Below are 14,626 nucleotides of genomic sequence, written 5' to 3' on the forward strand. Positions count from 1 at the left end.
CACTCCATCTAGGTGGTGGTCACTACTCCTGCTAGAAAGTTGCAGTGCAGCCAGGTGCTGTGAGACCTGTGCTTGCTGCCGGCATGTCAGCCTCTCTTCTCAAGCTTCAGTTTGTTTTAAAAGCATGAGGCTTGTGTTTATCCATATCAATGCTTGTCCTTCTTTGAATCCTGTTAAGCTTTTGTCTTCAGTTAAGTTTTGTGGCAAGTACTCCCTAGTCTGAATATAAGAAGAGCACTCTGGTTTTTTGGATCTAAATTTCAGTCTTTCATTTAAATAAATGTCATCTTTCTTTTGTATTCTAAGAAGCTGAATCAAAATCTTGATCTTTTTCATTTGTTAGTGTGTGTACTCTTATCATGGCTGCTCTTAATAGTCTCTTAAATAAATTGATGTCTCAGAGTGGTTTTTTTTCTTCTCTTCCCCTTTCTTAAATCATCAGTTTCTTAATATTTCTGTTCAGTATTTGGAGCGATAAAGATGGTTTGTAAACTGTAATTCAGGATTTTGGTGGTGGTGGAGGATCTGTCCCTCCCATTCCCAGCATCCTGTTGTTTGGCTGGTTTTGGTGACTGCTGCACAAAACAGAACTTCTTGTTCAGGTTTTTCATGGAGGGAACAGTTGGTTTAGAGCCCTGCAAGGTTTGTGATTAATTCACAATTTTTTCTTTAGTAAGCATTATTTTGGTTATTGATAATAGATTATTGATGCACTCTTAATATTGATTTTTCATCTGCCATTTTGTAGTCTGTTCACATAGCAGCCTGAGCTTTTAAAAAGCTCCTTATAGTATTCTCCAATCTGGTAATCTCTTAAAAAATTAATATTTTTTAAGAGAATGGCAAAATTCATTGCTAATCTCAATTTGAGCTCATAAATAAATATCACAGTCACCGCCTGTCTTGATACAAAAAACTTCTATGATCCACTGTTAACCTTTTGCTGTCTTGAAAATTCCTGATTAATTTGTGATCTTACACTTTCCATGCTACATATTTGGATCAGTGTTACTACCTTATTTCACCAACCAAGCCTTGCAGGGAAGTCCTGAAAAACACAATGAACTTTGGCAAAGGTGCTTGAAATCCTGAATTACTGAAATTATTCTTTTCTGTCACATTTGCCATCTCATTCCTTGTGACAAATCAGTCACAGATGTAATTTACACTTGTATCATGGCACAAGCCATGCTGGTTTGAATCTATTGTCATGATTTCCAAAGCATTTATATTGTTTTAATTTTTAACAGTGACTTAAATTACTGTTTTTTTATAAGATGGTTACTGAAATGATTGTGGCAGCAGTGGTGTAGGGTGCACCTGGTTGAACAAATCTGATGGAAACTCTTGTGAATCTGCAGGACTTGAGCTGTGTGATGTCTGCCTGCATGAGTGTTCTCACTGCACTGAGCATGGCATGCTTATGCTATGTTCAGATAAACTGCCTTGAATTTCCAGCACGGTGGGAAGAAGTAGAGATTTAACTTTCACTATGTTGGACTGTCTAGGACCTTCTAACAGAGTAATTGCTCTAATTTGCATAAAGCTTTTAAAATTAATTCTTTTTTCTACTCAGCACTAAATATGTCTGGTTTTGTAGGTAAAACTAGACTCAGAAATAGATATGGTTCAAATCAGACTAGACTAGGAGGTCAGGAGCCGTCCTGTCCTACGTGAATGTGCTTTAGAAAGGCTTGACAGAGCAGGTGGTCACTGATTTCAGGTATCTTTACCAAAATATTGTTGATAAATACCTTCAGTGTTACTGTGATACAGCTGTAAGACAACTTTCATTTTCTGTGTTCATCCACTGAATATCTTCCATATTTATTAAATTCTGTATTTGAGCAGTAAATTCAGATCCTTGCTATCTTGAAGATCCATTATGAAGTAATATTTAGAAGATGAAAGTAATTATCAAAGTGTAAATCATACAATGCAACTGTGTTGCCATTTCTGCCATCTTGTCCCAAGATGTAGAAGTTCCTCTTGAACTCGTGCCAGCTTGACTCAGTGGTTTTGCATGGTTTAGCTCATTGTGTGTGTATGTGTATGTAAATAAAACTTTGATTCTCTTGCTGTATTGATCTTGGAGTTGCTCCTGATTTACGCCAGCTGCTTGGACACTTCTGACTGTGCATAAAGTGAATTTCAATTCAGGATTTGGTTGGAATTTTTAGACAGATCTTAATCTCAGTTGCATTCTAAAGGGTGTTTTTAGGCTTGCTGTAATTTTTGGAAACATGAAAGATGTTTCCTTTATTTCATTATAATATATCTTGGCTTCCTTTCAGATCAAAAGGGATAATCCTGAATATTGCATCAGCTTCAGGGATGTGTCCAACTCCACTGCTGACTCTTTACTCTGCAACCAAGGTAAATGTTCCTTTCCACACTGAAATCAAGTGTCAAACATAAGGCAACACTCACAGGAATAAATGTTTTGGTGTCCATCTAGTGGTGCTTTCATGAACTAAAAGCACAGAGTTTGTCTTGAGTTTTTCCAATAGTGGAAGCTGGAAGGTTGAAAGAAAACTGAGTGTAAGGGTTTACTGGCATAGAAATTACTATTTTATGTATTTCCTCATGTATTTCATTTTTAAATGGAAAAGGATAGTAGTCTACCAAGCAAGCTTAGTGCAAAGCTGAGAAAGGACATTGACTAAGCTTAACATGCTTAACATGCTTATTTTGGTTTTGAATTGTCTTTCCCCTAAATTCTGTGATAATTCTGTGATCTACATTTCATCTTAAGTTCATCTGCTCTAGTTTCTCTTTGTGTTGCTGGGACAGTTTCATTTTTTTGCAGCTGGTTGTATTTTTTTTTCCCAAAGATAATTTCAGGGGATTCTAAAATATTGCCCTAAAATATCTCCAGTGAACACTGTAAAGACGGAATGTGAGTACCCAGCATGGAACTGAGGCATATGTGATAAAACAGAATGCAAGAGACATTTACACTGGCATTAAAGCAGTATGGCACTACAGCTTTTTCAGGCATACCTGGTAATTACCTTGAATATTTCAAGCATCTCAGAGTCTAAGCAGAACCTTGACTGGATGAAGAAACCTTCAGTAGTGTCATTCATGTCAGAACAGACTCACATTTCCTCTAGATTCGCAGTAACATCTTCATATTCCCAGAAGGAAGTTGATGCGCACTATTTTATTCATACTAAAGGAGGGCATATATTTAAGTTTAGAAGCCTGAAGTAGCTTTAGGTGATAAAATTTCCCCTTGAAGTAGCTGTTTCCTGAGAGGACAATTTTTTGTTTTAATACAAATGGTCACTTTGTGGTGGCAGTGCTTTCAGCTTTATGGAATCAACTGAGCTTCTGATTTTAGTGATAATATATCTTACACTGCTTTGGTAAGTCTTTTTTTTTTTTTTTCCAACAGGAATCTGAAATATTTCTTCCCCTCCCCTTAAAAAACTAAGTTACAGGTCGAACAATCTGCCTGTTCTCAGCACTGCCCATCTTCTCCTACAGCAAGATTAGTAAGCATGAAAGTGACTCCCCTAATGTAGCTATAGAAAGACAGTATCTGCAGTTTCTAGGGTTTTTTTTTCCCTTATCTATTTAAAGGGGATTTAAAGCATAATACCCTTCAGGTGTAAGTCAATGACTTTGACTAATTATCAGGAACAAATGTGGTCTTTAACCTTCCTGTGGAGAATTCCCTAGTTTACACTGGAATGAGACTCTTTTAAAGGAATCATAGTGCTATATTTTGACAGGTTTCTCTACCTGTGTTAATGCTAATGAGAAGTGAAATATGATTATATCATTTCCCACCTCACCCCCATGCCTCTACTGTTTGGATTTGTTATTAGATATTTGGATATCCAAGGAGAACAAATTTTCCAACATTCAATGCTTATCTGCTTATTCAGGGAATGTTTACTTAGAGAGCATTCTTAAGACTTCAGGTTCAAGGTTGTTGGGGGACTTGAGCTTGTGGAGGTCGAAAACCCAACGTGTCTTGAAATAAATTCTTCAAGAAGAAAAACTCCATACCTTATTTGTATACTGGAAATAGCTTTCACTTCTCATGTAAAAAGAACATTTTCCTTATAGCAAGCTCATTGCAACCAGTAGAGAAGGCAGTCTTTTGTATTTTGTCTCCATATTTGGAGCAGTAACCAACATCAGGACTTTTGTCATGGAGGAATAGTTAAAAATTTGAATGATCAGAGCACTTTCATTAACACAATATAGTTATTTTTAGTACATTATCAGTATACTCTGTGCAGGTGTTACACATGCACCTGAACTGCTGTGTTCAGAAAGTGCACCAAACCATTTGGCATGTCCATGCAGGTACCTTCCTGGTCAAGAGGATGGTCAGAGGATTCATTTCAATAGCTGCTGCTAGGCCAGACTTTCAGTTTCATTTATGTTGAGTACTGAATTTTGTTATGAACTTATACTCAGGGGAGGGAGGAAGAAAGAAAGAAAGAGCAGCTGAACAGCAGATAAGCTATTTATGGTTTAAGGAGCCTCCTGCTAGCTCATACATGCAACTTGAAGAAGAAGAGTAAAAGGACCTACCTGCTATACAGGAAAATCCAGTTTTATTTCAGATCTTCCAAGTATGCTCAGCAGAGTGTCTTTAGAAATAGTCCAGTAGTGTGAGAGTGTTTCTGTTCCTTCTTGTATGGCTGAATTCAGTGGGATGGCCTGTGTAGGAAAAACACTGGCCACTGCCAACTTGCCAACTTTAGGTGCTGGCTTCAGTTAGGACTTGTGTTAAACCACTGGGGACATGGTGACCAAAGGAAAACTGTAAAGGAGGTGCAGTACCAGAGCTTTGCTGCTTGGTTTGAATCTGGTGTGAAGCAACTGCTTCTTAAATAATTGAACTAATTTACTTAGTATTTATTTTAGCTTCAAGCATGGATGGGATGGTTTAGCTCATTCAGTTGAAGGTATTCCATTCATCCTACTTGGCTGTATCACTTCTCTGAAACAAGAAACCGTAGCAGAACCTGGTATTTTGTCTCATTGGGCAAAAGGGTAAGGTGAAAGTGTAGTTTAGAAGAATTTGGGAAGTGGGAATCTGTGCTGGTTTGAACTGCTAAGTAGCCTTTGATTCTTATCACAATATTTCCTGGCAGGGTTAAGAAGGTGGCTGTATCAGCTTTGAGAGCATCTTGAAGGCAGGTGCTAACATCCACCTTTGAAGTCCTTTAACCTCTTTCTTTGAACTTTCAGTTTTGCAATTTCTAAAACTTCCAGAAGTTTGGAGGAGAATCTGCGGAGGTGGACTTGAGGATTAGGAAGAAGTGTCACCATAGGGTGGCATTTTTTAGAGGTGTAAAGGCAGAAGACTAAGTGTTTAAACACTATGTTCTAAAAACCATGCAAAAGAGGAACCCAATTAAATCACTCTTAAAGATATTCAAGAAGATGACCTAAAGTAGTGAACAATGTGAACATGAAGTTGTATTTTCCTCTTTTAACTAGGCTTTATTTAACAAATCTAGTTCCTTTTCCTTCTAAATTAAAAAGGGGTTTATTTGTTTAGATTGAGCCTTGCTTCTGTAAAAAGAATTCCTAAGCATAGAGTTTCTATTTGAATGGCATTGCTCTTATTTGCAAAGTTTCATTGAAAACCTAGGGTTTTCACTTTGAAAACAGGAACTCCAAATAGTAACTCAAATACTCTTACACAAAACTGTTATACTAGAGTTTCCATTGTAACGTGTAGCCTGCTGCATGTTTCCTTTCTTCTCTCTGCAGGCTTTTGTGGATTACTTCTCCAGAGGCCTCAATGCAGAATACAAGAGCAAGGGCATCATTGTGCAGGTGAGTAGCTTGTTTCATGTCAGTGTGGTTACCACAGCAACATTGGTGTCTTGGCAACAAAAAGGAATCAGCATATTCTCTTATTCATGAGTGTGTGACACAGATTAAGTATAAGGATTTCCTTTGATCCCGTTAGCAGCTTTCTTAAATTACTCTGAAACCATGGGTCTTGAAGCAACAAAAGACATGGTTTGATTTTTGTGTGGTTTTAGCTGATGGTGCTAATTGAACCCTTATGGATGAAGTGTTCCATAAAACTGTGCACAGTGCTGTAGAATACATCTTTATGAAGCTTCATCTACTGGAATACACTTGTGGAATGCATTTGTACAGGCATTCCATGGGTAACAGCTCTAACAACTGGAATAGGAGAATCCCTGCAGTGTCAGTGAATCAACTGCTAATCTAAGCATAGTTGAAGAATGAACAAAAGCCTCAAAGAGCCTTCATGTGTAACTGACTGATTTAATTTTCTGTATTGTTAAAGAGTCTTGCTTCATAGCCCTCCTTGCCCCCTCCCCATTTGTATACCTTCCTTGATTTTAATTATTTTTGGCATGGCAAAAAGCAAACCACACCAGTTTCTCCCAGCTTTATAGGATTTTGCTTTAATATCACTTCTCACATACTCTTAGTGTTTGCTTCCAAAGCTGGAATTTCCAGCTTTGATCACAGTGAAACTTCCATTGCTGATTAAACCTCTCAAGAGCAAGAATCAGTTTAATGAAGGTGGTATGAGATCTTACCTGCACTGTGAAGACAATGGTAACTCTTTTTGAAGTTCAGTTAGGGATCTTGCAAACAGGGTTGCCTATGTCCATGCCTGTCATTTCTCTGTTCTGTGTGGTAGTTCTCAAATCCGCTTGAACTTCAAAGGCTTTATGAAACACAAAGCACAAAGTTGCCTGCTTTAAATGTGTAATCATTATACAAAAGAGCACAACTCTTATTCCTGGCTAATACTATAGGGAAGTTGTTACCAGGTTAAGGTTATGTTACCTTTTTGATGTGCTAGATTATTTTTTCCTTTTAAGTATATTTAGCAAAACAAGAACTTCTCACCATAAAATGTCTTGTCACGTTTCCTGAGAGTGGACTGCATTAAGAAAAAAGACAGTTGTTGGGTGAGCATGTAGTCACCGGCCTTTTAGTGGGAACCTCCTGTAAACCTAGATTTAAACTTGGTATTAAATAAAGCTTCACTTCTCCCCTGGGTGCTTGATTCTGTGCCCTAGCACTCTGGGATGTACAGCCAGACCAGTGTGCAGCAATGGAGGATGCATAAAAAAGGTAGAATTCTGAACAGGTACAGGTTCAGCATACAGTGTGCTCTCAGTTCAGCATTGTGTGCTCTCAGTTCTTGAAGTGGATTTAGCTGGAAAAACTTTCAGTGTTTCATGTCTTCTTGTTACTTCCTCTTCTCACAGCTCCAAACTGTCCTGCAATGGGTCAATGTTTACCACATGGCAAGTTCCTTACAGCTTTCTCACCATTTCTTCCCTGCTTGATTACTTCTACCTCCTCAGTGTCTTTCAAATTGTATTACTAGCAGATTTAGCTCTACTATCAGACAACTGTTCTTCAATAATTTTCATCTACATGCAATGTAGCCCTCTCTCAGCCTGTCACATCACAGTCTCAAAATGAGACTCAAGCAACTGGTAAAATATTGCCCTTTCCTACATCAATAGTATCAAATCTTCTGGGTGGACTTCCTTCCTGCTGAAGTCTGTCTACAAGCTGAGCCATAGGCCCCTTCAACACACAGCTTCACTGACAATAATGATGGTGTGAATTTGTGGGGGCCTGTGTTGTGGTACCACATCCAACCTCTGTTTTCTGGTGTTTTCTTAGGCATAGCTGCTCCTAAGTTACTTCAGTGTGAGGGTGCTTAGGGACAGATGCTGGCAGGTGAAGGAACTGTTACATCTTTGGGATCTGTTGTTTTCTCCTCCTCCCCAGATTTTGTCTAAATAGTACTCTTAGCAGTTTGAGAGGAGAATGAAGGAGGAGCAAGAACTGTTTGTTGATGACTATGGAGGAGTACCTGTTGAGACTGTAAATACCCCAGTAACTCATGACTGGATAAAGGCATTAATCACAATATGAATGTACATAGTGTAGGAAAGGTTTTCTCGTTTTTGGGAATAGAAAAGCTAGGAAAAGGGTTTTTAATGTCTTACATTTTTAGGATTACAAACAAATGAAGAATTTAATCTAATTTTCTGTATTTTCAGTTATGTTTTCCTGTACAAAGCTTTACAGGTTGTGGTAAACTGTCTTTTTATGACTCTGGTGTTGGCTTAGGATGCTGAATTCCTGACACCACTGCTTTTTATCCCTTAAATGTAGACAGTGAATTGCCATTGAGTTATGTGGGCCTGATTATCAATAGCTGTCACAGCTTCAATTTGTTACGCTAATTTTGTTGCAGGTCCATGTCCTTGTCCTCCTCTTTCAGCCTAAGTCACTATAAGCCAGTAATGAATATTACAAGTATCTTCCTGTGAAGACTAGCTGACTTATTTCCTTCAATCCCTAAGGAAGATTGCATCCCTCTTAGAATTTTTTGAAGTACATCTCTATAACCTTCAGAAGCATTACACTTTTAATTCCAGACCTGCCCTTCCAGCTAGATCATCGTCATTGAAACCAGTTAACGTCTGCCATGCAATACCTGCAGAGTAGCACTGTGTGGAAAGCAGAAACAAAGTGCTGGAGGGATTTTATCAATTTCTTCATATCAGCCTCAAGTATGTGTCTTGCTGAAGTGGATTACCATCTGTGGAAGCTTAGTTTTGATAGTGCTTTTGTTGCAGTGTAGCCATCTTTGGATAAAAATATACTTTTCTGGCTAATAGGTCTGCTTAATTTTTCAGAAGCAGCACAGTAATAGCATAGGTTAAAACTTTGTGTGTGTTTATATAGGGAAAAAAAGCAAAAGAAAAGAAACCAGGAAGAAGGTGACAATAGTCTTTTCTCAAGACTTTCAGAAAGATCTCCCCTTGAAAGAGATTTCTGCAGACTTATGAAATTTTTGATCTTTTAATATGTCTAGAAATATTGCTTGGTTCTTTGACCCTTTCTTTTATTCTCATTTTAAACTTCAGGTAGTCATTGGCATTGTCCCTCTGTACTTCATTACTATGCATAGCAAAAGTATAGTGCTAGAAACTTGCACTATCTGCTTTCTTTTATTGTATTCACTACATAAAATACTAGACCACAAATTCATGAAAATGTTCATTTAAAAGGATTACCAGAAAGTTTTCTACCCTAACCTCCTGCTCTCCCAGCAGCTGCATTGCCTAGCAATTAGCAGTGGGATTGCTGCTGGCACTAGGTCATGGGCTAATTATGGCTTTATGCAGCCAAATCTTGGAAACCTTCAAGGGCAGGGGTGCTCTGAGCTCTCTGGACAGTCTGTTTGAATTTTATATTGCTCTCCTAGTGAAAAGGCTTTCTCCCTAATGTCCGGTCTGACAGTCTACAGCCAAAATTGACAGTTGTCCCTCTTGTCATTAGATCAGGCATTACCCAGAGGAGTTTGGCTCTTATCTTCATAACTACTGCTGAAATAATTTTAGGTAAGATGTCACCACCAGCTTCCTTTTCACAACACTGAACAGGCCCAGCTCTATCTCCAGGTATTCACAAAAGTTTGATGTCACCAAAGTGATGCTTACTGGCATTACCATCCTTCCTTCAAAAGCATTTTTGCTTTGCTGTTCAGCTTTCTATACAGATCAGCTTTGGTTGATGTAACTCTTCTGTTTCCCTTTTATGTTCCCCAGTCTCCTTTTTCCCACATTGGAAAGGGAAGGAAACTTATTTGGCAACACTGGAGAGTTCAGGTCTTTTTACTTTTTTAAAAGTAAGGTAAAAAAGGTGATAAAATTGTGTAAACAAGCTGTTCTGACTTTGGAGTACTTATGACTTAACTATTCAGGTCTGAGATCTGACTTCTTACATCTAAATAATATTCAAGAACCCAGTGTTGAGTGTGAGCCACTTTTAATACACATCAGAGCCGTAAGCAGTAGCAAATGTTTTAAGTGAGCAGGACACATTGTACTGACATAAGCTACTTTTAAGGCATGTTTTGAAACTATAGTGTAGGCTAAGCTTTCCCTGAAAAAGGAGAGTTATTTGCCCAGGTACTGTGGGTTATATCTGTCTGAATGTAAAATGCTGAAAGGCTTGAAAGAGTAATTTTTTTTTTTTTTTTAATCTGTTTTGCCTGTTTTAGATACAGTTCATGAATCTTTGAATTCTTTGTGGGAAGGAAGGGGAGAAAACTAAATAGATTCAGCAGGTCTTTTGATACCACGTTTCTATGTGCCTTGAAGTCTGTGGATCAATCCAGCAGTGCTACCATATGCTTGCTTTTTCAAGTATCCTCATGCACAATTGTTTGCCCCTTCATGCTGTCCAGTGGTGTAACTGGGTAATGCAGTTCACTTCTGAAGTTGTTTTGAGTAGAGAGATAATAGATCACGTCTATTGTACCTTTCTTGGTGGGGATGTTGTAGAAATAATTTGGTGGTGAATAAGAAGCTTAAAATTTAACTTTTAAAAATATTAAAATAATAACTATTAAAAATATTTTTCAGATTGCATTTCAAAAATGCAGTCTGAAAATGAGATGCAGTTCACATTCTGGAGTTGAAGTGAGGTACCTATGCTGCTATGGTAGCAGAATGAGTAGTTTTCTTATCCAAGCATTTGTAGCTTTTGGTGACTTTAAAGGCAGTGGTTGCTGCTTTCACTTCTGAAGTTTAGGTCTCCATGATTTTCCTTCCCATTTGAAAGTGGACTCATGTAGTAGATTATTGAAAGTCCTATTTATAGACAGAAGGGCACAGGTTTTATGTTCTCAGGTGAAGGACTGAGCAGACATACTAATGTTTCCTGGTTGTGTGCCCTTTCCCTGCTGTGCTGCTGAGAGTAACAGCAGATGTTTTTGAGTTCAGGCATGTACGGTTGTTCTTTAAGACACTAACATTGGAAGCAGGTGTACAAACTGTTATTTGCCCAAATAGACTATTTTTTGAGATGGTATTCTCATTTGGACATGAATTAGCAGAAGTAGACACACTCTCAGGCACTTGGGGTTAAGGTCTGGCAGTGGGAGCCCTCATAGATGGGCAGTAGTGGATGGATGTATTGAATCACTGCTAGAGCCACTGACAGTGTCTTAGGAGGTCCTTGTAAAGTGGTGATGAAGTTCCAACTTCTCTAGGTGTGTTGAGTTATGGTATGTTTAATATCTGTTTCAGGGCTGTAGACCAGGGCTTTTTTGGTTACTTTTTTAGAGGCAAAAATTGAGGACGAGTTGAAAGCATTGCCAAAAGCATGACCATGAGGAAAGAATATTGCTTCCTACTGTACATGTGCATTTGCCTTCCTTCTCCAGCAGCATGAGTTAAGGGCAATGTGGTTTTGGATCCTCCAGGTCTATCTTGCCTACTATGGACACGCCTTTGTTCTGTCAGCATCCTTCCATCAACACGTATCTGTGCTGCTTCCTCTTGTTCCTCCACTACAGACACTTCTGAGACCTAGCATCATGTTCTGTCTTGCTTCCAAACATGGCTATAAAAGCTCTTTAACTGTCCTCTGTTTCTTGATCCTTCCTTCTGTCTTTTCACTGTGGTACTAATACTCTCCTCTGTCCTCTAAGCCCTGCTGTGGAGCTACAAGCTCCATGTTTCAAGTCTCTGGACATTCTTTTCTCCTTCCTCAACCTTGTACAGGTGCCAAACTGAGGAGCTTTTGATGTGAAATTTCCTGTCCTGGGTTCTGCAGCTCCTTCCCAAGCAAATGTTGGGGAGTGACTACAGAGAAACAACAGTGCAGCATTTTCTATTAAACAACTGGAATGAAGTTTTGTGCTTACAAGGCAAATTGTAAGAATGGCTTTTCAACTCTACACTTGAAAGAGTGGTTTCTCTGGGGCTCCAGCTGGTGGTGTTGACTGTGAGGAGACAATTGAACTATGTCCAAATATGACCCATGTGTTATCTAATTAAAAAGTTCTTGATCTTATATTGGGATCTCATTGTGGTCTTAGAACTGAAAATAAGGCTGGCTTAAGCTAGATTTCAGTGTACAGATCATCTGATTTCCAGTTACACTTATGGATTGTGAGTTATCTTGAAAGCATTCCCTGCTTAACATGGGTTTTCCTGTGTGCAGAGTGTTCTACCATATTACGTGGCAACAAAAATGTCCAAAATCCGCAAGCCGACCCTCGACAAGCCCAGTCCTGAGAGGTATGTGAGAGCTGCCTTGGGCACGGTGGGCCTGCAGTCCCAGACCAACGGGTACCTACCTCATGCTCTCATGGTAAGTCACCTTGGAGAATGTGAGGATCTGAAATGCCCTTTGTGCTTAGTATGGAAAAAAGAGTAATTAGTACAAGTTACAAAATGCTGAGACCTCACCCCCTTCTTTCATTTTTCTTCTTTTTTTTTTTTTTTTAGGGATGGGTCATCTCTCTTCTACCTACATCTACTGCCATTAACTTGATAATGAAAACAAACAAACAAATACGGGCTCGTTATTTTAAAAAAATGAAGGAGAAGTAAGTGGGAAGCAACTTGACCTTGGGAACCTGGGACTCCTGCAAGTTCCACACCATGCTGCAACATCAAGTAGACTTAATGTTTAAACATCTCCAATCGTAGGTGTGCTTTCTAACAAGAGAACAGTCTTGTTTTGAGGATACAGATGAAACAAGACTGTTGACTTCTAATATTGATTGAAAAATAGGCTTTATTTGTTTATAGCTATTATGAGGGGGGAAGTGCTTTGAACTAAAATTGCATTGTGCTTTATGAAATACTTTCATGGACTTGATCAGACATCACGCTCTTGAGGAACATCTTGGTTATATAGTGTCCATCATATCTATTCTTGTGTTCATGGGTGAAGGGCAGAAAAAAAAGTAGTTCTCATATATTCCCGGGCAGGTGGGCAGGAGAGGAAAGGGAGCATAATTATTTTAAAAGGTAACCTAGTACTATTTCCAGAGTATTGACCTCTTGAAGCCCAGGTTTTGGATACTTGCAAGGATTCTGCACTATGAGTCAGCTCATGAGTGCTCCCCTGCTTACATGGTCCAGTGTGATTTTTTTGGTTATGAACTTGAGGGAAATGGGCCAAAACCAGAAATAAGTGTAATAGCTCATCTATAAATATATACATAAAGTAACACTGCAAAAAGCATTTAAAATCTTGGGTCTTGAATATGGATTCTAACTTTTCAGTAATATGTAATCTTCATGATTTGTAATAACATTTTTAAAAGTTCAGTGCCTGCTCTTTGTAATAGGTGGTGATAACACAATGTAGATAAATGTCACAAGTTACATGTTACATGCTGGTTGCTATGTAAAAGATTATGGGTACTTCAAATCCAGAGCTTGAAATGAGTTACTCTCCTTGTTAGCAATGGTGGTTTAAATTCTTTTTGAAGTTATGTATCAGTCTGTCTTTCTGGTGAGTTCTTTTGAAATGTGACTCCTGAATATGTAGATGGCTTTAAAAATGAGAACCAGGAAATGTCTTGAAGAGTAGAACAGTTTTAATTTAATTGCATTAAAATTAACTGGTCTTTTTCATGGTTCTGTTCCAAAGTGGAATGTTCCTATAAGGCTCAAGTTACCTAACTCCTGGACACAGGGATCAGAGTACATGAGAAGTCTGCACTGCTGTTGTCTGTGTTTACCTACTTTGTTAAAGATTTTGGTTTCTAACATTCCTTTTTATAAACATAAAATGTGTAAAACTTGCAAGGCAAATGAAATTGCAAGCAGCTACCACTGTTTTCTGTGGGTTTTTTCTGTCTTTCAAAGAATAATTTCAAGCTCTGATTTTGAAGTAAGATGTGTTGCACTGAGACATGATTTGGGGCTAACATTTCTGTACATTGAAAAAACCTGAATACCGATGCAATGGTGCTGATCAAATCTGAGATGCAGATCCTATCCCATAGTTTTCTTAATTTTTTGGAACAGGGATGGTGAAGTTGGTGGTATTAGTTCTCTATGAGCACATGATTTGGTTTGCTCTGTATCTGATGTGAAAGCATTGGACTAAAAAATCTGTATGTTTTTGACTTTGTAAAACAAATAAAATGGAAATTACTCTTGAGTCTTTAATGTGTTATGTTTTTCTTATAAAAATGTTTGCGGGTACATTGTCCTTTATTGTGAGTAATAACAATGAAAATTAATCTAATTTACTTGCCAAAACCAGTGCTTATATTAATTTGTTTTCCTGGCTGTCATCTACCCCGTATCTGGGATGCTTTAGGCACAGCATCTCTGTCCAGTTAAGGTAGGTGACTCTCCTGCTCTCCTCTGCACTGACTCTCACCTTGAATACTTCATGTGCAGTTTTGAGTGCCACAATATAAGATACAAAGCTATTGAAGAGTGTCCAGAGGACAACTGTGAAGATGGTGAAGGGCCTGGAGGAGAAGCCTTGTGAAGAGCAGTTTGAGGTGACTTGGTTTGTTCAGCCTGGAGGAGACTGACAGGAGACCTCACAAGGGGAGGTGGAGTGGCAGACACTGATCTCTGTGAACCAAAGGAACAGCATGAAGCTGAGTCTGGGGAGATTTGGGTTGGATACTAGGAAAAGGTTCTTCACTCCAAGGATGTTTGGGCACTGGAACAAGCTCCCCAGGAAAGTAATCATGGCACCAAGCCTGACAGAGTTCAGGAAGTGTTTGGCCAACACTCTCAAAAAGCACATGGTGTGATTTTTGGAGCTGCCCTGTGCAAGGCCAGTAGCTGAACTTCAAATG

General features: G+C 38.6%; 1 protein-coding gene across 1 annotated transcript in view; it reads left to right on the top strand.

Annotated features, from left to right (window-relative positions):
• The window catches only part of HSD17B12 (hydroxysteroid 17-beta dehydrogenase 12), an 81,904-nt gene extending 67,936 nt beyond the window's left edge, over positions 1–13,968 (top strand). The window contains 4 exon segments of the mRNA XM_058806366.1: positions 2,295–2,376; positions 5,746–5,811; positions 12,010–12,159; positions 12,297–13,968. Of these exon segments, the coding sequence (XP_058662349.1) occupies positions 2,295–2,376; positions 5,746–5,811; positions 12,010–12,159; positions 12,297–12,401 (403 nt within the window). The 3' untranslated portion in view covers positions 12,402–13,968.
• Positions 13,969–14,626: the final 658 nt, after the last annotated feature.

The sequence above is a fragment of the Ammospiza caudacuta genome, chromosome 6 (assembly GCF_027887145.1).
Source record: "Ammospiza caudacuta isolate bAmmCau1 chromosome 6, bAmmCau1.pri, whole genome shotgun sequence".
Taxonomy (NCBI): Eukaryota; Metazoa; Chordata; class Aves; order Passeriformes; family Passerellidae; genus Ammospiza; species Ammospiza caudacuta.